At 39.8% G+C, this 23,583-nt stretch overlaps 1 protein-coding gene across 2 annotated transcripts in view; it reads left to right on the top strand.

Moving 5' to 3' along the window:
• Positions 1 to 1,273: 1,273 nt before the first annotated feature.
• The window catches only part of LOC129720952 (ecdysone-induced protein 74EF-like), a 92,519-nt gene continuing 70,209 nt past the window's right edge, over positions 1,274 to 23,583 (top strand). The window contains exon 1 of one of the 2 annotated variants that reach the window (XM_055672913.1): positions 1,274 to 4,069. In XM_055672913.1, coding sequence (XP_055528888.1) covers positions 3,199 to 4,069 — 871 coding nt within the window. In that variant the 5' untranslated portion in view covers positions 1,274 to 3,198. The remainder of the gene's footprint in view (positions 4,070 to 23,583) is intronic. The other variant, XM_055672915.1, reaches the window with a different exon arrangement.

Below are 23,583 nucleotides of genomic sequence, written 5' to 3'. Positions count from 1 at the left end.
CAACAACTTTGATCTAATTTTCATAAATTTCATAAATTACAAACATTCCATCACCAGATTGTGCCTTCATTTTCGGTCGACCCCCCAATCAATCGAAGTTCCTTCTTCCACTCTACACAAGCAAATAAAATCTCATCGATAGCGCCACTGTTCTCTCTCTTCGTTTCGGCTAAAGTTTGGGTACTACCAGCGTTGCCAGGTCATTTTTTAAAAAATCTGGAAAAGGCAAAATAAAAATCTGGAAAAAATCTGGCAGTCATTTCGTGGGGTGAAAGGTTAATTTTTCGGATAAAAGTCTTGGTGTACGCAAAATTTGAGGTGACAAAATTGCAAAATTCCGCGCCAAAATTGAAGTGATGACCTTTTTGCGGAACAGAGAAAATAAAATCTGGATAAAATCTGGATCATCCATGAAAAATCTGGATAATTTGACATCAAAGCTGTTTACCTGGATACATGTCCAAAAATCTGGATAATCCAGCAAAATCTGGATACCTGGCAACGCTGGGTACTACTGCCAAAGCACGAGAGCAGAATCATATGTTTACAAACCACACCAAGGGAGATACCTTTTCAACAAGAGAGCAAGCACAGCCAGAAGCACGACTATACATACACGCAAAACCCCCTTGGGTGAATGTAGAATATGTACCTACATGAAATCTACCCTGTGTGGTACATCAATGCACTCGTGCGTCCAGCATCAAACGCCGACGGCGACGGAAAGCCTCGGAAAACAGGGGGTGCTGTGACGGAGATCATGGTTTTTCGCTTTTCCGCTTTGTGCGATTGTACGCCTCGTTTTTCTCTCACTCTCTCGATATGCACTCTCCCACAGCAACGACCACTCACACAACGAACACCGAGCGTCGAGCCGAAGTGGCACGGATTGCGTGCGCCAGTTTTCGATTTCGTTTACCCACTCTCCCGCACAAAGGCTGCACCACACGGTACCTATAGCAGGCGGGGAGGCAGAAGCAAAGCGACAAAAAGAATGCAAATTTTCCGTGTACATACACGGAAAGTTTCGCTTTTAATACACCAACACCAGCGGAAGGTCTGCATCGCGTCGCGATGATTGCACTTCTCGTCGATGCAGACGACGGACGCGATAAGAATGGGTGGATTGCAAATTGCATACCGCTACACTACACACACAAGACGCGACGCACTGAGAGCTACGCTCTCGCTCTCATACCTACTCTGCGTGGTTGGCTGGCTGGCTGGCTCTCCCATCCACGGGGTTTTCCTTCGGCGTTCGGGTTTGCGACTGTGTCGCTTTAACTTTAGTCGGTCGGTTGGGTGGCGATTTGTTCTCTCGCGCATTCATGCTGCCGCTTTGGAAAAGTAGAGGAAGGTCGGAGCACAGAGCTGTCATTTCTTGTACCGTTTCGTCATTCCGATTCAAGAACGGATCGTGTGAATACGCGTTTTGTTTTATATCGTTGTTCAAAACGATTTTTATACATAGGACTATAGTTTTCCTCTTCGGTTTGTTTTAGGAAAAATGTTAAACCATATAACGTAAATACACAAAAACTTTTATTCGAGGAATGTTTAGGAAAAATTTTAGTGAAAATACCGTGACCGTGTGTGTCGCTTTGTGTTGTGTTTTTGTTCTCGATTATTTGTGCAAGTAGTGCCACGGTTGTAAGTGCGAGCATCGGCGAGAAAATTAGTGGTTTCTTAAAATGTAAAAAAAGAACAACAAGCTACAAAGAGTCTACCTCAGAAAAGCAGAGCGTCGGAATTTTTTAAGAAGAAAAAAAAAACCAACCCGTGTAAGTGTAACCAAACTAGCCATCAAACAAATCAGAAAATTAGATTTTCCCTTTGAAGTAAACCCATAAGTCAGTCGATAGCGGCAAGCCCTGTGAGACACACTGTCGTGCGGAGCAGACACCGCCCCCGTTCCCAATGCTTGCCGAGTGAAGGAAGAAGAACACAGTGAAAAGTGAAATTTTCCTCCCGTGGAAAGTAGTGGCTCCAGAGCACAGACAGAGACAGACGTTCGGTAACGAGGCAAGTGTCCCGAAAGGAAAAGTGAATAGAGTCTTCATCAGACGACGAGTCTAACCCACACTCTCGCATACGACCACACACAGAAGCTGAGCACACCCTAGACAGTTTTCCCGTTCCCATTTTCCAGATCCTAACCGGCAGCGAACGGGGAGGAAGCTGAGTGGGGTTCGTATTTTCGGGTGATACTCGAGAAAAGCTCGTTGGAAGCCGAATCTCATCCGCCGTTAGTCCTTGGCTTGCCGCGTACAGGAGCGCCAAGTTGAAAGTGAAAACTTGGGAAGAAAAACTCGACGACGGGCAGCCGGGCGAGACCCGGGTTCTGTCTGACTCCCAGACTGTCAGCGAGTGCGAGTGGTGTGTTTTCGTGGAAAAGTGTAGAAACACGGAAAAAGGATTATCGTCCTTTCGGACGGCCTATTCTGGGTGAAGGCCTTTCCCATGTGTCTCCTTTGCGGTGTGCGTGCGTGTGTGAGTTTTAGGATGGTCCTTTTGAAGGCGAATTTTTATCGATAAATGTTACATTTTCCGTACAGTCCGTAGTACGGCAGCCGCGGGACGTGGGAACGAAAAATGCTGTGCTTGTGTTGTGACTCAGGGATTGTTGAAATAGTAAGCATACACAACGCGGAAAACGCGGAAAAAATGACACAACCAAAAAGTGCTGCCGAAGCTCGACGGTTCGTCATCAATAAGTAATGTTATTGGAAACAAGAAAGCTTAAGCCGTGAACGGTAAACTTTCAGTCTGCACCGTGCGCACAAATTACTGCGGTGCAATTTGCTGAAAATGCAAGCGCCTAATTGGAAATTTATCGACTTGACATAATAACCAGGCAATGCGTAATTAAACTTATAGAAAAATGAACAGCTTTAATCACCCCCCTAGAAAAGTATAACCTAAATAGTGTTTGTAGTTAAGCAAGAAGAATGTTGTAGCCAATTATTGAAGCCTCTAGTGAAAATTTATACTTCGTTGGAAAATCACAAGTTGTTGAAAACAATAGTGCAAAGTGTCAGAGTTCAAACCGTAAGAAAGCAAGAAAGAGAATTATAAACTATTTACAAACTACAAACTACCCCAAAAAAAACAAGATAGGAAAATTTGGGACAGAACAAACAAGTGTTAAGTGCGTGTGAAATCGGAAAGGAAAATCATCACCAAAACAGGAAAGCTGCAATGATGATGCTGCAGCATATGTCACCCCACTTTGTGGGGCAAACGGAACCTCCGGGGCCGTCACCGCCGGGAACTCCGTCGCCACCAGCCCACAGTCCGTCGCCGTCGCCGGCCATTGAGCAGCAACCGTCTCGAATCATCATCCGTCGATCGTCGCTGCCTCCGTCGGACGACGAGCATCACTACAGATACAAACGTGAACCGAACTCACGCCCTGGAACTCCAACGGCCACCTTTACCCACTATGCTCCGTCCGAGTCGTATCCGGAACCACAGTACCGGGCCCGCTCGAGGACTCCACCAGCCACGCCACCACTTCCACACCAGCATCCACATCGGATCACTTCGGTAATTCAAGAGCGTACCGAAAATGTAATCCGTTACATCAAGGAAGAACGTCCGGTGCGTCGTACCTCGATCGAAGAAGATCAACAGGTAACTACAGTCCCCGGGTACTATCGTTATCATCCCGAGCAACACCAGCGCACCGAAGAGGACGAAGACTGCGCCGAGAGGCGATCCACAGACGACGATGCTCGTGGTTCCGATCGGTATCAATATCCGGAGGATCCGGAAAATCGCTATCACCGTCGACGGCTTCTGTCGGAACGACGTGACGATCCCGACTCGGATTACAGTGACAGTCAGGCAGGTGGTGCCGTCAGTGGCGATACCGATCACTACCCGAAGTCGGAAGAGGAAGAACTAGGTGACGACGACCGTCCGCTGGATCTGTCGATGAAGATCAAACGGCGCACTAGGCACGATTCGGGCGGTAGCGATTCCGACGATTCGGCCGGACCGGACTCGGAGGGACACCCGCGCGGTCAGGGGCGGGCCGCATATAAGAAAAGTCTGATGAAGCGATACCGTAAGTCATGTTTTTTTTCTTTTGTCTCTTGCTATAAACCGTGAAATTTGAGATGACCCAATTCTGTCGACGGCGGTGAGAACCGACACACCCCGAAACGTCATCGATAGGTTCGAGTAGCAGACAGCCCCGAAGGGGGCTGAAAAAATGCCTCGCTAGACAGTCCGGCGGCGCTGGCACAAAGAAATCGCAAACATTTGGGTTTGATCTCCGCTTTTTATTGCGACGGGGGTAAAAAGTGTAGAACTTTACTGCCCTCTTGATTTTTTTTCTTCTTTCAAGTGTGGCACGCTACCACCCTGCTGTGCAGGAGAATTCTGCGGGTTGTAAACTAATAACTGTGCTGAAAACGTTAATTGGTAGCAGAAGCTAAACTCGGAACAAGTTTTTTTCGCACGCTTAGAATTAGGTCAAAGAAAAAAAACGTTCAACTGCAACTGAAAGTCAAAAAGGGTTGTTTTTCCTCTCTTTGGTATTGCTTTCTCGAAAGTTTGAACTGCCTTGTTAGAAGGTTCGAACTACCGGTCCGGATCAATCAATCGATGAACGACGACGACGACAACGACGAATGGGTAATTGATGAGATGGAATTTGCATAATTGATGCCCTTTGATGGCATAATTATGCTGCCTCTGTCTGCTGGGGTATGGAGTCGGATGAAATCCATGGGAAGTTGTCTCGAGGTTGCATTCTCCCGGAGGTCACGCCAAATTTCACGCTGGAGCTTGTTGCTTGTAGCATAATTCGTGCGTTGATTTGAAATTTGAAGCTCGCGGAAAACGTCCTCCGCGTTGTTGTGGAGTCGTGATTCGCGCGTTGAAGGATGGCATTTGGTAGGAAATTGAATTGGTAGAAAGTTACAGTTCAATTTTTTACAATCAGTTTTTATGTGCCAGAAGATAACATTACATTCAAACATCGAAAAACCAGAACGATTTCAAGCATGATCCCTCTGGGAATCAGCATTCTCAAGTGGTAAGTGGGATTTCAAGTTGGTAAACTTTTGTCTATTACTTTGAGGCAATCGATTCGATAATTTTACCCTGTCAATGTTCAATTATTCCAATTTACAAAGTATTTAGCTGGTTCAATACAAAAAATGTTTTTATCGTATGGAGAGTAACATATTACACTCAATTTATATATCTCAAACCTACATTCTCAATCCAAAAATAAAATCCAGATTCTCCGAATTGCTATATCCAACAAACTCAATAAAAAATTCTGAGTTCGTAAGTCAAAATTCATTCGAATTTTCAGATTCTGGTTTTTAGATTTCAGGAAGAGTAATTAAGTTGTGGGATTTCGTTCTGCAGGATTCGAATTTAAGATTTCTAAATTTGAACTTAGAATTGACTTAAAATTTGAGATTTGTGGTCCGAAACTTTTGGTTTGGGAATTGATGTTTCGAAATGAATTTTCAAAGATTTTGTCTCTTATCTTATGAATAAAGATGGATTTTTTCAATGGAAAATGCATTTTCTACGACAGTCTCTTGGTTTCCTCAGTATTAATACGTGTATGGAGTCATATACACTCAAATTGTTATTCTCGAATCTGCATCCACGATCCAAAATAAAATCCAGGATCATTGAATAGCAACCTCCAACAAGCTCGAATCCAAAACCACAAGTAAAGATTCTGAGTACTTAAATTTCACATTCAAATGTCAAAAACTCAGACTTCTTCTGAAAATTTCAACCTTGAACACTGAATCAAAAATCCTGTAACCAGAACCACAAAACACTGATCTTCTTTTTTTTTAATTCCGGAGGATTCCCTACTTCATACGCAATCATCGAATTGTCAATCTCAAATCCCAAACTACAGATTAAAAATTCAAAACTACAAATTTTTAATTTTTAACAAACTCCAAATCCTCTCAAACAATGAATCACAAAGCCTGAACCAACCCTCTAGTACCCAATGCCGCCCTTTGGCGGGCTTCAGTCAAAGCTCTAAATAGCTTCATTAAATACTTAAAAAGTGTTTATAATGATTCATATTGATTTTACTGAAGCCCATCTAGGAATTAGCTTGGGCACTAGAGGGTTGAAACACTAAATCCATAGTTTCAAACACCAAATACAAAGGTTTAGGGAGCAAGCCCACGCTACTTCGCAAATCGATCCTGATCTATCATTTGTGATTTTGCTGAAACTTTGCACAGATGTTCCCAAAGTTCCATTTATGTCATCACAAAACCCGGGACATCAAGTTATGGGAAAACCGCCTGCGCTTAATGCCTATTATTGATAAAAAAAAATATGTTTAGCGTTTAAACAGTGTGTTTAATCGGTAAAGTGTCTTCGACGATGTTGTATATAATAATTTCATCCTCCAAAAAAATATATATACTGTAAAAATAAATACGTTATTTCCAAAATATCTAATCTTTTTAATTTTCATTCTACCATGATCCAAAAGCATCAATGTATAGACAATAATGTGTAGTTTTTGAGAACAATATTTCAGATTTTTTTGCAGATATCCAATTTATGAAGATTCTTTTCACTTATTCTTAAACAGAAATATTTACTTTCTTACGGTATATATTTGTTCTGGAACGACAAAAATGCTATCTACAACTTTTCTGAAGTCATACGAACCATTTAGGCTCAATTAAAAATAATTTTTTGTTTGAAATTCTTAACTTTTTTATTTCACATTTTACCATCACCGAATTTCGACAGATTGTAGCAAACATTGTTGTTTTGAATGTATATAAATAGATGAAGATATTTAATATTTGTGACAATTTGGAAAATTTGGCAAAAATACATTTCAATTAAACAAGCCCTTTTTTCAGATATAAAATATTTTATGCATCAGTCACAGTTTTGGATAGGCCCCTTTGAAACAGCAGTCGTGAATCTACATGAAGAACTGATATTACAGAATGACCTCTTCATCAAAAAGGAACAACTGTGCAAAGTTTCAGCTGAATCGGAAATGATCGATCGGGATCAATTTGCGAAGTAGGGTGGAATTGCTCAAAAGAATTTGAAATTTGGGATCCGCAACTTTCGGTTTTAGAAATTTATATTTCGAATTATAATTTTAAAAATCTTGACTCTTATCATATGGTTTATGGACACACTTGATTTTCTTCGCAATATATATGTATTCATATCGACTCAAAAATATAAATCTGAAATCTGCATTCATGATCCAACATAAAATCCGGATTCATTGAATCCCAATCTCCAGCAAGCTGGAATCAAAATCCACAATTAAAAATTCTGAGTTCTCAAACATCACCTTCAAGAGTTTAAAAAAATTACAGATCCAAGCGAATTTCAAATCTTGAACTATTAAAAAGGATATTTTTATGTCTAAATGATTGAAAGTAGCGAAAAAATGAGAAAACCACTTTGGTTAGTTCATATTGATGGACCCCTCGGCCACAAATCGGTTAAACGGTTTTTACAAAAATTGATTTTTGAGCAATTCTTGACCTTTTTATTGATTTATTTCTCTTGAATTTGTCATTGAATCCCCTGCAACCAACACATCGTTTTCAAGAGGAATGATAGAGCTTTCATTTGAAGTAGAAAAAAATTGGCCGTCATCTTGGATCTCGCTGCCATTTTGAAATTTATCAGAAAAATGTGTTTTTGAGCAAGTTCGCAACCACCGATTTTAAATTTGATATCACCATTGGAAAGCTGAGAAAAAATGCTTTAAGATACATTCAAAATATTAAGTGAGCATTGAGGTTATCTTGTCATTCTGGTCACTTTTCAAAATCGAGCTTCAAACAGTTCAACGCATGACGCGCGTCCAATATCAAATCAACGCAATATACTGAGCCTGTGGTGTGCGTATGATGTAGACAGTCAATATTCCTAGTTCACAGGTAGTAAGTGCATCCACGCACCGTAATTTTTGAATAGCCTTTTATCAATTGGCTGAATTTCGTTATGTAGCAAACGTACCCTTTTCGTCGATAAGAATTTGCTAGAGATCAAAAAAGTGATGATTCTACTTTCACTTTATTTACGCTGGCATACGCAAATCTCCTCCAGATTATCCGGGATATACTTGATTCATACTATACTTTGGTATACCATACCTAAGTTTGTTGATAGTAGTTTAATGCATGAAAACAACAGTATATAACAGTAGCAAAAACAAAATCTAATATTAATTTGTTTAATTACTAAACACGCGAAAACTGTCCTAAACATATCTTTAAAAATCTGTCCACAATGAACATAGATGGCCCCTAATATACACTACACACAGAAACACACCACAGGCTCAGCATATTGCGTTTATTTGATATTGGCCGCGCGTCATGCGTTGAATTGTTTGAAGCTTGATTTTGAAAAGTGACCAGAATGACAAGGTAAACTCAATGCTCACCTAATGTTTTGAATGTAACTTGAAGCATTTTTTCTCAGTTTTCCAATGGTGATATCAAATTTAAAATCGGTGGTTGCGAATTTGCTCAAAAACTCATTGTTTTGATAAAATTCAAGTTCGCGGCGAGATCCAAGATGGCGGCCAATTTTTTTCTACTTCAAATGAAAGCTCTATCATTCCTCTTGAAAACGATGTATTGGTTGCAGGGGGTTCAATGACAAATTCAAGAGAAATAAATCAATAAGGTCAAGAATTGCTTAAAAATCAATTTTTGTAAAAACCGTTTTACCGATTTGTGGCCGAGGGGTCCATCAATATGAACTAACCGAAGTGTTTTTCTCATTTTTTCGCTACTTTCAATCATTTAGATATAAAAATATCCTTTTTTAAAGACCTCATGTCACCAGTGGGACGGTTTCAGAGAGAGTTGCTCAGCTGCAAATTCCTAACATAAAACTATATGTTCTAAATTATATTCCAACAATTCCGAACTCGAGATCCAAGTCCCAGGTTCTAATCTCAAGTTTTATTACCTACTATCAGAATCCAATACTTCAATGTTCTGTTATCATAAATCCTAATTTCAAACATTAAATACTCAATATCGTTGTTCAACAACAAATTCAACCTGGAAATCTTAAATCCCCATCCAAGATCTTTAGGTTTCGAATTCCGAATCCGTTATTTTATATCCAAAATTAAAAATAATTGTTGAATTTTGAATATCAAACCCATAATCACTCATTATAAATGAACAGAACACAAAATCTTTCAACATTAGAAGCAAGCCATACTTTTCAAATATCATACATAAAATATGTTATTTACTTTTCAAATTCCAAAAACTTGAATTAAAAAATTTCAAACTCCTAAACATAATCTTTGGGCCTGTCTAAGACCGAACTTTAATTTAAGAAATAATTGCAATTTCGAAATTGCGGGTATTAAAAAAGAAAATGTTTATATCTAAAATCCCAAAATAATGCGAGATCGAAAACAATTAATTCTAACTCCCAGGAGTTCAATATCTTAAACCAATAATTGAAAAGATTGACATTTTTCATCCTAAAATCCTTGCCAACAATTCCAAATCGGAGATTCCATAACCTAAGGTTCATTAGAATATCATAAATCTTTTACCGGATTTAATATCCCAAATCCCAAATTCCAAAACTAGCAAATTCCAAACACGAATTCTAATTTTTCATGTCAAATTTCAAATTTTAAGCTCGCGATTTACATATCATTAAAAAAACAAGTTAAAACACCAAATCCGGGCCTCCAAATGCGAAGAAATAACAGTTTATGTCTTAATTTCCATGCTTGAACATCAAATCAAATCTGAACTCAAGTTTTAACTCTCCAGAATCCAGAGTTCAGAATATCCGTTCAATATTAAATATCAAACTCCAAATCACACATTGTAAACTAGCAATCCAAAACATGGAATCCATAGTTTTAAATATGAAAACCTAGTGGTTTTCCACTCCAATATCTAATTTCAATTTTTAAATTGCGCTTGCCGAATCTAAACCACAAACTCAAATTTTGTAATGGTAAATTACAAATTTCGAATATCTTACATAAAATATGTTATTCATATTTCATATCCCATGAGGCTTCGTACACAAGTTACGTAACACTAAAAGTCTGGATTTCAGACCCCCTTCCTCCCCTATGTAACGTTCGATATGACTCCCCCCTCCTCTAAAAATACGTAACGCTGAACAACGTGACCATCGTACATCGACATCGTAGTTACGTAGTTGTCCCTACTAACCCCCCCCCTCCCCCTATGTAACAATAAGTAACGCAGACTCAACCCCCCTCCCCCCCCCCCTTCATGCGTTGTGTAATTTGTTTACGACGCCTAAGCTTATATCTCAAAACTTTTTTTGTAAAATTTTCAGGTTTTAAAATCTAAGATGGATCTTTAAACATAAGTATTCTAGATTTAAAATTAAATCCACGCTTCAATTTATCGAACCCGAAAAGTATGTAGGAGTACAGTAAGTTTTAAATGTTGTTTTTTATTCGTATTTTTTTTCACGTTATAACATGTAGTCTAATATCCGCGATTTTTTCATTTTTTATACTGCTAATATTTTTTATCACTAGTCCCCAAAAAGTTCACAATCTCAAATCCATAACTCCAAATTCTAAATATATTTACAATTTTAAAAGTGTCATTATTTGCCAAGTTTTATACCAAACATTCCACACCTAATCACAATTTTTTAGCCAATTTTTCAATTGTCAGATCCCCAAATCATAAACCTCAATTACTCAACTTTCACTTCAAATAATAAATCCTAGATAATTCAAAAAATCTCAAATTCCTACTCCAATATTCACAAATCGTAAATCTAAGATCATTAAAACTTTGATTCAAAGTACAAAAGTCGAAATTAACGCCACAAATTAAAATTCTAAATACTGTTAGGAAAAATTTGATTCTCAATATCCCTTGTTCCAAATACCAAAACTAAAAATTCCAGTCTTAAGTCTCGAATTGCATATTTATTCTCAATATAGAAACCGTATCCCCAAATTACGATTTTCAGTTTCCAAAACTTAAAATCTAAAATTTCCAAACAACGAATAAACATTCCAAAGCACAAAGAACAACTCAGTTTCTTTCAAACTCCTGGTAAATACCTGAGTTATAGCACTTGTCGCCTGCCTGTCGCTTACCACAGGTACGCTTTAATCAAATTAGGTTTTTCCTGGTATGACCGCGCAGTCATCAGACGATTAAGTCTCGCGGATACATTAGATAAGAACCCTGCAATAAGCCGTGTTAAAATCGTACGAATCAAGAGCTTTTACTGGAATACGTTAATCTATCCATTGCATCAAATACATACATACAGAAAACTGAAAACGCTCATCCTTTGTGCATTTCTTTCACTCCTTTTTTAACTCAACTTAGCGAAAAAAAAATCGATTAACGAACATTTGATGGTGCAGTAAATTCGAGAAAAAACTCTCGAAGCAGGCCGTACAAAACCTGCCGAATTTTCCTTCGTGCACTCTGCTGCAAACCCACAGCAGGTTGTGCAACAACCAATCCCAATCCTCATCCGTCGAGACGTCCATTTAAAGCGCTTTTCTTCCTTCGATTCTGACATTTCCTGCTCCACTCCGATTTGCCCATCGAATGCACCACTGCATTCAACCTTCCTAGGAGTAAGGCCCGTCATCATCGTAGAAGACTGCAAAAACTTGTCCGTCTTCTTTGGATTTGCATCCGTCTGTCGTTCCACCACCGCGCGCGCCCCGGTAGCCATAAATGTGTTGCCATTTTCTCGTTTCCACCCGCTGCTGCTCTGTTCACGTCCTTCCTTTTTTTCTTCTCCCTTTGCAATCGCGCAAGAACAGCTTCTAAACACACTAACTACCGCCTCGACCAATTCCCCCATTCTCGCACATCCCACCACCCAAAACTTGTTCCCGTATTGTTTCGACAAATTCGCCTCTCTTCGCTGGTTGAGCAACGCGCGCGCCCCAAAGTCAACAGTCCGAGACAGCGAGAAAGCCTCCTCTGCCTCGGTGTCTCGGTGTCCGTGTCGTTGTGAACGTATACGGGGAGAGATTGTGCCGTCATTTCAAGTTCAAGGTCTTTTTCATTACAATAACACTATCGCTAGCGGCTTGTTCGCAAGATGTGGTTGGTGCAGATTGCCGGAGCAAAGGGGGCGTGAAAGGAAAAAGTCGTGGACGACGCCACCACCTTCTTCGCCACCCCAACCATCGTCTTTGTGCGTCAAGCAACCAGAGCTGAACAAACGGGCAACCATAGAACCGGGAAGACAGGAAGACTCGGCCTGCCTTTGCACCCATACACAAATGCACGCCAATGCGATGCGAACGAGTCGACTGAGCAAGCCGTCAAGCACCTTTACGTTGCGGGTTTCGCCTACTGGGACCGGGACTTGACCAATGGGACGACGGATGCTCGTTTGTCGGCTGCGGTGGTGCTGGTGGTAGTGGCTTAGCCCCGGGGAAGGAGGCGCACACCAAGTAATAAATACTTGTTTGTTTGCCTCTTCGGTTTCTTCCTTCTTGGCTGGTGTCATTTTGCGTTGCGTAGTGGACAAACGTATGTACACAAAACCGGGAATTTCATTACTTCTCAAGCGACTACCTGCTAATGACCGCCGGAAAGACGCGCGGTTTTGTCAAAATCCGCGCTACTGGTCGTGCCAATATTCTTCATAATTTCTCTTACTGCACACCGGATACCTATTTTTAACCAGTTACCTAACGTTCTTTTTTGACAACAAAGCCACCCCAAACGGCCAGATCGGTTTGGAAAGTTGAATAATGGACCGTCCAAGAAGCGCGGTAAACAACGGCAAAAGTGAGAGAGGTGATGTTTTTTCACACATTCCCTCTTAAAGCAAACATCCCATTCGATTATTAATTTCACAAATTACTCACCTCCCCCCCAACTTCTCTCCAGCCACACAGTACTGGCACAGTGTGGCCAGCAACCGTACAGCAACCTTCCTTCGAAACAATTCACGTATTGCATGTCGGAATTTTCTTCACTTCGCGCTCGGCTAAACCGCCCGTTTACGCCCGGGTGAGTAATCTTACTATCAGATTCCCTCACTAAGCGAAACCGTCATTTGTTGGTAGGTATCGCTTGCAGTTTTTTTATCTCTCTCTCTTCCTTCGCAAGCGCCTGCAAAACAAAAGAATGTCGGAGAAATACTATAATTACCAACATTCATCGCGGACGGGTGGATGAAAATTGCACCCGAGCTGCTGTGCGCTTAGATGCAACCACAGTGCGCTTATTTCAGATGAATCCGTCTTCCAGTGAATCCTACCTTTGGCGGTGTACTACTTGAGAGAACATCCTGGATCGGGTTTTTTTTCCTTCAATCATTCAATTTATTTCCGGAAATTCATGATACGGCGTCATTCAAACACATGCTCAATAACGAAAGCCTTTGGCTTCTCGGACTAGAAGCACCGACACTGTAGGAGTAGACATCTTAATATAAATCACGTGGGCATTTATTTTGTGATTTTATTATTGATCGCTGTACATTTTTTCAAATTGAAAAAAATCACCATATCACATGGAATCACTCAAGTTCAAAAGCCCCCCGGGAACAAGCTGAACAGGAAAACACTACACCGTTGCGAGGGCGAACCCCCCTTACGAGGAGCAGCAACAGGAGGAGAGCTGCTTGTGTAAATGATGTTTTCATTTCATTATTATTTATTCGCTCCAATTCTGGAATTTGTTTTTGTTTCAACTCGAGCGGCCGCTTCTTCTTGCACGTCGCCGCCGCCGGCAGCAGCACGTACGGTTGCGTTTTTCGAAGCTATCTAATTTATTTATTCGCTGGAAGTTGGCACTTTTGCGCTCGCTGACGACGCCCCTCGAAAGTGGGTTTTTTTTTTCTTTGCGCCAGATGTTGAGCGAAGAAGTGTGCTGTACTCTTGCACCAGTGGCAAATAACTGGCGTCTTGATGATCCAAGCTTTCGAGATGGATGATTTAGAATTCGAAATGAATGGGAAAGATTTCATGGAAGAAAGTAGGAAGCAATTTCTCAACTCATCCTACGCGCTAGTCTCACAGTATGAGATAATCAATCGATACGTCAAACAATGTGAGTGTTGCCAACCACCCCGTCCGAGTCTTCCGTAACACCGGACGAAGAGAATCAAAAAAGAGAAACAAAACGGCGAATCTGAATACGTAACACACAAATTAAATGCATCAACTTGCCGACCATGACCTACCTTTTCAGCGTCCCGCACCGCGGCGACCGTCGGTTTTGACCGTTTTCGATAATTATTGTGTGCTCTCCTTGCCCACCGCTCGCTACTCTGCTGTCATTGAAGCTGTTTTGGTTTTGTTTCCTTCATTTTCCCTCTCACGCCTGTCAGTGTTGCTCTTTTATTTTCGTATTATCGACTTTTTAGACACCCCGTTCCGTACGAATATCAATTTCTTTCTACGTGTTCAAACTGATTAATCAACCAACCAACAAAGAAGCCACGGTTGCAATTTACCATCACGATAAAATGGCACGTGAGTTACTGCCTGCCTCCGCCCGGTGCACACACCCAAGTCGTAAAAGTTGACTGACGACTCTTTTTTTTCGTGTCAAACCCAACAAAATATGGCGGCATCTACAGCAGCAAGTAAATTAGTGGAAAAATAGACAAGGCCGACGACAAATGAGAAATTTTCGAACGTGATGTTTGCGGCGCACCCAAGGCGTTTTCTCCGGCTTTGTTTACACTACTTCCGTCGCGCTCATTCTTGACCGCTTCCCAACTTAGATCCCTTCTAGGTGCAAATACCGATAATCAGATTAGATTCGTTTGATCTCCCAGCCCAGCACACAATTTTGAACGATTTCACCTTTCCTAAGATAGATCCTATTTTCACGTTTTTTTTTTCTGTCGCTTCCAAACTGTGTGACAGCCGGTGCATGAAATCTTCTCACAGCACAATAGAGCGCTGAGCTGTCGATGTTGATGTAATTCGAGCTGTGAGTTTGAGAAGAAGAAAAAAAAAAATAATAACCGCAATCCGTGTTTGTGCCGGACAGAAAATCCTACCCAAAGCTGTCAAAAGATCGTGCTTCCGTAACGGGCCGCGATAACGGTATCGATATCCTCTCTCTCGGTTGGAAGCTGAAAACAGTGAAAGTAGCGTATCCGGGTCTTTAATGTGCGTCTTAGATTTTTTTAACTCTGTCCTTCGAAAAAAAAACACCAGAAAATGCCTATGTTCGATTTAAAACGCTCATAACAGTTTCAGTTTCTAGTTTAAGGTACCAAGCTGCCAAATAAGGTGCTTTCTATAAGTTATTATGAATAACTTATCGAATACATCTTAACATATATTATAAATTAAAAGCCTAATGCTAAGCCTGTTTCCTGCCTCAACAGCATCGTTAAACGAGCCTAAAGGCTAATAAAATCACCGGATTAGGATGTGTACAAATTTGGAACTAGTTTTATTCAAAATTCCTAGTGGAACATCCCGCGCTCTCTAGCCTTCCCCCTCCTGCTTACCATTCTCGATAGAAGTGCCCTTTTCCTTCGAAAGCCCTTTTTTTCTTTCAATGATGGCTACAAAGATTAAATGTCTAGAAATAAACTAAAGAAAATTTAATCAAAAAAATCAAAAAAATATAAATTTCAAGTGGCAGTGTTGCCAGATAAAACTTAAATAGCATTTTTCAGCAAATGGGTATGTTTTGATTTCAAATTTAATGATTTCATCGGGTTCCTAAAGAGATTTTACAAAAAAAAAACACTCTAGGAATTATGAGCAAAGCTCGAGCTACAGCATCTTTAAAAAATAAAGCCAAATTTGCTTTGGTTTTAAGCATTTTTCTTTTATATCTCCACAAATGATATATCAATGGGCATTCTAAAATTTGTATTTTGAAGACAATTAGACAAAAGAATAAAAAAATCACATTTAAACGGCAGTGTTTCCAGATATGTTCTTTTTGCATTTGAAAAATTTAATAGCGTTTTTCGGCAAATGAGTGTAACTTGAATTCAAATTTGATAATTTCATCGTGTTCCTGAGAAAATTTGTCACAAAAAAAAACTTATAATCCTTAAGTATTATTAGTTAAACTCGAGTTGTAACATTCTCAAGAAATAAAGTCAGATTTTCTCTGGTTTTAACAATTTTTGTTAGTTGTTTTATGGCCCCTTAATAATTTCGTGGTATATCCGAGAAATTTTACACGAAAAACAGTCATCATCCTCACATGTTCTAAGCGAAACTCGAGTTACAGCATTTTCAAAAATAAAGTTAGATTTTCTCTAGTTTCAAGAAATTTCAAGAGAGTTTTTCCTATATCACCGGGTATTATTAAAATAAATAAAAAATGCAAAAAAAAAAACAAATCAAGTTTGCGCGGCAGTGTTACCAAATACGCCATGTTTGTAATTAAAAATTTCAATATCGTTTTCTAGTAAATAAGCAAATTTTGATTTCAAATTCAATAATTTTATTGTGTTTTTGACAATATTTTGCACTAAAACATTTATTGTCCTTCGGTATTATGAGCAAAGAAGAACAAGAAGAAATTTTTTCTCTATTTTTTTAGTTTTAAAGTTTCTTCTTTATCCCCGGATATAATATATCAATGGTCATTCTAGAAGTTTTGTTCATTCTAGAAAATAAACGAATAATTCAAAGAAACATCAAATTTTGAAAAAATGAAAAAATTAGGTTGCATTTTGGGACAAATGAGTATATTTGGATTTCAAATTTGATAAAAAAAAATAAGCAGCGTATTTTTGTAAATCAGCAAATAATGATATCCAATTTAATAACATTATCGTGTTCCCAGGAAAATTTCACACGAAAAACATTTGTTATCCTCAAGTATAATGAACAAAACTCGAGTTACAGCATTTTCAAGTTCAATTTTTTCTAGTTTTTAAGTTTTTTTTTCTATTGTTTTTCATATCTTAAAATTAAACATTCTAGAAATTAAATTTTGAAGAAAATAAATAAAAAACCAAAAACATAAAAATTTGAGTGACACTGTTGCCATATATACTATTTTTGCATTTGAACAATGGAACAGCATTTTCCGGTCAATGATAAATTGTAAATTGATTCTAAATTTAATAATTTTATCATGTTTCTGTAAAAAATTTACTCGAAAAACACTCATCATCCTTATGTATTATGAGCAAATTTTGAGTTACACTGTTTTTAAGACATAAAGTCGAATTTTCCCAAGTTTCTTCTAGACACATTTCAGAAATTTTGAAGAAACTAAGACAATGAATTGAAAAACAAATTTGGGCAGCAGTGTTGTCAAATATGTTATTTTGCATTTTCCGATAAATCAGTATGTATAATGTGATTTCAAATTTGATAATTTCATCGTAATTCTGAGAAAGTAAAATTGAATCTCCTCTGATTTACTCACATTTTCTATACCTATTTCACCAATATCTCTGGAACTCTTTTGATCATAGACATTCTTGATGATTTAATTTATAGGTAATCAACCAAAAATACAGGAAAAATATATAAAGTGTTGCCAGTTGCTTGGAAAATTTGTTGTTTTAATTGTAATTTTTAAGTTATATGTTATGTTTAAATCACAAAGAAAGGTTTTTTTGCTGGTAAAATTGGTTGTAGCAAGAGATTCTCTACCTCAAAGATATTAATATACAACAATACAATGTACAATGGTCCAGAAACTGAATTTTGGGGGGAAATTTGGTCTAGAGCTCGATAGCAATATTTTAAAGAGGAACTTTCTTCTAAAAAGTTGTTAAATACGAGTGTAAGTGTTTATTGAAAAATTATCAAACAATGGGGTAACCCAATTTTTTCGATAAAAACAAGTATCTAACTTTTTTAACTTTGTGGATTGAAAAAACAGTTGTTCTACAATGTTATGGCTCCGATATTTCAAGCAATTTGGTGGAAAATTTTCTTTTCTATCTTAGAAAATAACCGATTTAGATTGAAAAAACACATTTTTCGTTCTAACTTTTTTATTTCAATTTTCACCTCAAAACTGACTTTGAGGGCTTTTCAAGAGAAACAATTTGCAATGCTGACATCGTGGTTATCTCGATTCTACTCGAAGTTATTAAAGTTTTTCTTAAAAAATATGCCTTTTTCATTTGTTTGTCTTTCTTTTTGAGGGAACATAAAGAATATCTCTTGATCCCAATTTAAAAGGCACAGAAATTTCCAAAAATATTTAATTTTTTGATATTTGAGTAAATTCAATTTGAAAACATGACAAAAATTGTAATGATTTCATATATTTTGTATGTAAAACACAAATGTTTTTTATGTTTTTTGGAATGAAAATACATCTCATAAAGCCGTTTTCAATGGTCACCCTATTTCGGAGCTGGTTACCCTAAAGACTCAACGGAATAATATGCGTTTGAATATTTTCGAAGAATATCTATTCACGCAATTTTGAGCACACTTAGAGCGCTTTGCGGGACAAGTTCCAAAATGGGGTGACCACAAAAAACGGCTTCACACGATGCATTTAATTTTCAAGAAATCATAACTTTTGATCCAGTTGATCGATTTTCAAGATTTTCGGATCAAATTGTAGGTAGGTATTTTTAGTTTTAAGAGAAAATACCAAAAAAGTAGTTTGTGTGCTTTTACATACAAAATATGTGAAATTGATACAATTTCTATCATATTTGAACATTATATTTACTCATATTTTCAAAAATTAAAATATAAATATTACCATATTTTTGGGAAAATACATGAAATTAATAAAATAAGTCTCCCATCTGGTCTCGAGGTACGATCCTGGCCCAACAAGCCAGTTGTCGTAGGTTCAAGTCTCGGCTCGGGAGAGACTGTTAGTGTCAGTAGAATCGTAGCGCTAGCCTCAAGCAGTTGGCTGCGAAGTCTGTGTAAAATAAACAGAAGATAGAATTCCTAATCGTAATGATGCGCCTTGGTGCTTTTGCTTTTTTTAGATAAAATCAATCGTTATTTCTTTAAAAGCTGTAACATGAGTTTTGCTCATAATACCTTTGAGTAATAAGTATTTTTTATGTAAAATTTTCTCAGAAATACGATAAAATTATCAAACTTGAAATCAAAATATATTGATTTGACAAAAAAGTTCAGTATCAGGATACTTGTAGATATTATGTATTTGTGGCCATAATCTGAGGAAGATAGGGTTTTTTTAACGAAAAGCAAAAAGTACTGAAAAATATTCAGAAAATATATGTAACAACTGCGGTGGATGTACAAAATGTGGAGTCGGAATTCTACTGCTTCGATTTTTATCTATCTCGCATCAAAATGCTTGTATACTTTGTATGTTTCAATCATGTAGCGTTCGTATTCACCGAAAAAATCCCAGTTATTGTCTCAAAGTACCATAGAATCATCATACTAAGAGAATCCTATCATCAAACTTCATACTCTTGTGGACATAATTATGATCATCTTCGGAGGTTCGCTTTTTTTCTATTCATTATACTTTTCAAAAGATTTTTTTTCATTCCATGCTTTTATTCAGAGTGCTACGACAAGCACTCTACAATTTAACTGTCCACTTCCCGGTTCCGTAAACTTTAAATTCAATTTGCAGTACAGGATTCCAATTCAATCTCGTAAACATTTTGTTTGTCGCATCGCATCGCATCAAACTCCACGCGATTCAGCGAACTGAAACCAGGATAAGCACTGTATAAAGGAATTTCCGTGCGATTTCCGCGAAATAATCTCGCTCCAATTGTCGAATACCCGGAATTAGGCTGGCGCGACAAGAAGACGCAAGAAGCTGTTGAATGACATCACTTTTGCAGCTTCCGACGGGGTTGCGTTGCGTTGCGCATTTGAAATGGCATTAAAATGAAAGAAAGTAAGATAAAGTAATCGTAAAAACATATCACTCTCTCAAAGCCGAAACCAACCGAAAACAGCAGGATTGGATGGATACGCCGGGAAGGCTGTACGTTTCATGAATTGTAAATGCTATCATCGGGTCCTGTGTGTTTGCTTCTTCCCAAGTCACTTTACCTAATTTTCGTTTCAATAATGGCGGGCTTGAGCGCACCAGCCGACGACGCTGTTGATTTTTCTCTGGAAAACCTGCGGTGAAAGTTTTTCATCGCTAGCGGAATCGCACCGCCGCGAAGTGAAGGGAGTGTGACACTTGAGAATTTTTTCCTGGTATTCAATGCTACTCAACCGGCTACGGTGGAATCTGCTCTGCAGCTTTGATTCCGGTGAAATCCAGAGAAGACGCCAGTATAAACTGTTGCGTTCCATTATAATAACTTTGCGTGCCGTAAGGAGGGGGGGGGGGTTAGAGGGGAGTAAGGAGGCGCCATCAGTCATCGCCAAGAGAGGCTGCGTTTTGTTTGTGTCTCGTGCGAGCAGCGACTCCTCAGTGTCATTATATAACCATATTCTACTAGCTTTTCACGCTAATAAAAACAATCCAGGACAAGGTTGTTTAACTTTTATATAAACATCACACTGTGTACTATCGAGTGCGCCTCGGCACAGCTTAGCGACGACAGCAGCAGGGCAAAAAAGTTTACTCACTTATTTTGCACACTCAGAGGCCTCCAAGTACGTCTCACTCTCGCTCTCTCTCTCCCGCTACTAGCCTGCACCTCTTCTCAACTCCGCTAATGACTACACTAACTACTGCGAATTCACCCCCTTTTGCACAGTGTAGAAAGGCTGCGCTTGCAGTTGCAGACATTCACGTCTCGCGAGTGCGGTCTTCCGCTTTCGATTTTGACCAGTCGTAGCTCAAACTACTATCGTTGTGCCTTGGCTGAGGGTTTGAATGCATTTAGCAACAACGTACATTGAATCAACTGCTCATTCTGGTTCCGTCATTTGCATACATCCGCAGAGGAAACAGCGACGAGTAAACCAAAAGATCCTACGCCGCCCGTCTTAACTTGTTGTAATTCAATTTTCATCCGCTCTATCCGCCTCTACCTCTCCGCTGGCGGTAGGCAAAATTCCTGCGGTGGCAATCCATTCCATTCAATAAGTAACTACAGTCACGTTAGCCCGTGGGCTAAACCTGTACGTACCTACAACATATCATGTCGCTTTGATAAACTTTTGTTCCCAAAGGAGGAAGTCTCTAAATCTTTGTTATATCCTCGTCCATCCGCTCGAGCCGCACCGCAATCTTCACGGCCAGATTCGCCGTTATCAAAAAGCTATGAAAAATGTATTTTACCAACAGAAGAAAAAAAAACCAAAAAAAAAAACGGTAAACTTTTCTTGTTCTTTCCGCTTCGTCGGTCGGTCTGCCCCGCTTCTGGCACTGCTGTGGCCGGATCCTTACGCTACTGATTTCATTATTCACTTTTTTCTTCGCATCCGTCAGCGCTTGCTTCTGTTCCGAGTCGCCGGACCGCAGGCAGGCAGGCAGCACATCTCGAACATCCTTAAGCATAATAAAAACATAAAAATATTTGTTATTTTAGTCTGACTTGTTTCCATGGTTTCGCTCGCTGTCTGTCGTTCGTCGAAACCGGCCAGCGGCGGGTGAGCCTTTCGCAATACAGCGCGCGGCGGAAACATTGCCCTTCCAGTACCGCGTCCCACGAAAAAGGTCTGATGGCAGAAGAAACAAAGTCATAAATATTAAATATTTAGTCATAAAATGCTCTTTCTCCATGCAAGCACCAAGAGCTTTCTTCGCGGCCAAACCAACCAGATTGGATCCCATTGGTAAATTTTCCTGCCGGGATTATCCTGAAGAAAAAAAAAATCCGTTACAAATTCACCCGTGGAACCCCATCGCAAAACAATTAACACATTCTATTCTGCTGACGGCTGTTTCAAACTTTTCCTCTAGATTTCTCACGGCACTTCAAGCGTTTCATTGTTTTCTTATTTTTTAACAATCCACCCGACTCTATGATCACCAGAACCGAGAAAGGCAAGCGGCAATCGGAAAGTTTTACGACTTTTTCTAACGATACCAGCCGGATCCTTTTCTCTTCCGTTACGGAAACGTAGCCTCCGGATCGATATATGTATGCGCTTGTTGTGGCTACCGGCAAATCACGTAAAATATGATAGGTCGTAAAAGGAGCCACACGGCGTTGCGTCACGGTAACCTAGTTTTTACGATCAGCTAGGCTAGAAGACGTGAGTAGATTCGAGGAGGTCCTCGTCGGCTGTTTTACGACCTTGACGATAATTTGTTTGCCGAAGAATGGGAAATCAATTTCGAACCAACGATTGTCGCTGGAAATGGTACTGAATTAAAGATCGAATAAACTTCAAACATGTTAGTTCAAAGTCGGCATTCGATTTCATTAGTCAGCGCCAACTCTCACGGAAAACCCCAATCGGACGGCGGATGAATAGAATGATTCCACTTCCATAGCGATCAAACCGCATAAACCACGATGTTGCCTAAGAGTGCTCGCTGTTCCCCCCTCAGCAAATTTCGCACTCTTCCGCCGAGCAGCTGCGACAATCCGGGGCAATTCGATTACGGCAACCCGAATGAATCACTGAGCTGAAACTGTCCGTCCGTGCGTGTTCTACACACAGAGCCGACCGAGTTCAGTCGCCAGCGGTCGTCGATTGCGCAAAATCAATGCATGATCGAAACACAGACCGACAGTGCGACTACGACGGCCCGCTGCAGCACAGCATACCGGATAAATCTACATCTACTTGTTGGGCTTGAATCCGGTCCGGTTCAGCGGCTTGCGTCCGTCCGTTCGTCTGTCCGTCTGTCTGTCTGTCTGTGTGTTGGAGCGGAAATTTGCACCATACTTGTGTCAGCCAATTGAGCGGCGACAGTGGTGGAGGGTTGCCTTGCCACTCGATAAGGGTACTCATTATTCGTGGTGATTTCCGCTCCGGGCGCTTCGGTGCTCATCAACAATAGCTGTGTGGACGCACCCCTTCAACCCAGATTGTGCCCGCGAAGAAAGCTTACGTAACGGTCCATCACAAAAATGCGCCCAATTGTGTGTAGTAATGGGCATACGGGACGGGGGGACCACTTGCTGCCGCCAGCTAGTTGTCAGTCACGGTCAAAACGTGCGCGAAACATCGACACACAAAAGGAGAGACCCACAAGTTTTCGTAACTCTTTTCACACGTACCGCGAACATGAAGCGTAAACTGTTTTTTTTTTACATAATCCAAAGCCACCATAACGATCTGTCCAGTTTGCAAAACAACCCCTCTCGGGCGGGTATCAGTAGGACCTGGATCTGGATCTCCGGTGCCCTCCGAATCACGTGGGCGTGTGATAACAGTGGAGTGCGTTCTTCGGTTTGATTGATGCACTGCGTGAACTTATCTACGAACACACTCAAACAACCCGACGACGACGGTCATGCGTCACACCGGCGGCGCATTCGCACGCAATGCACGCCTCGATGATGATCAGCGCAGGCGGCGACAAAAAAACAGCAACACTGCATATGGTACTAAATCATATTTTAATATATTTCCACTTTCTGGGTCAGTATCGCTGTGGTGGTGCCGACCGTGCGTCGTCTCGTCGCGTGATGCGGATTGAAGCGCACACAGAGCGAGCGAATGATTTAATGTTTCTTCTTTTTCAATAGAAAAAAGGAAATGAGCAGCAATTCGGTAATCGACGTAATGAAAGTTGA

This window comes from Wyeomyia smithii, chromosome 2, assembly GCF_029784165.1.
Source record: "Wyeomyia smithii strain HCP4-BCI-WySm-NY-G18 chromosome 2, ASM2978416v1, whole genome shotgun sequence".
NCBI lineage: Eukaryota > Metazoa > Arthropoda > Insecta > Diptera > Culicidae > Wyeomyia > Wyeomyia smithii.
This window is presented reverse-complemented; position numbering and strand designations above follow the sequence as displayed.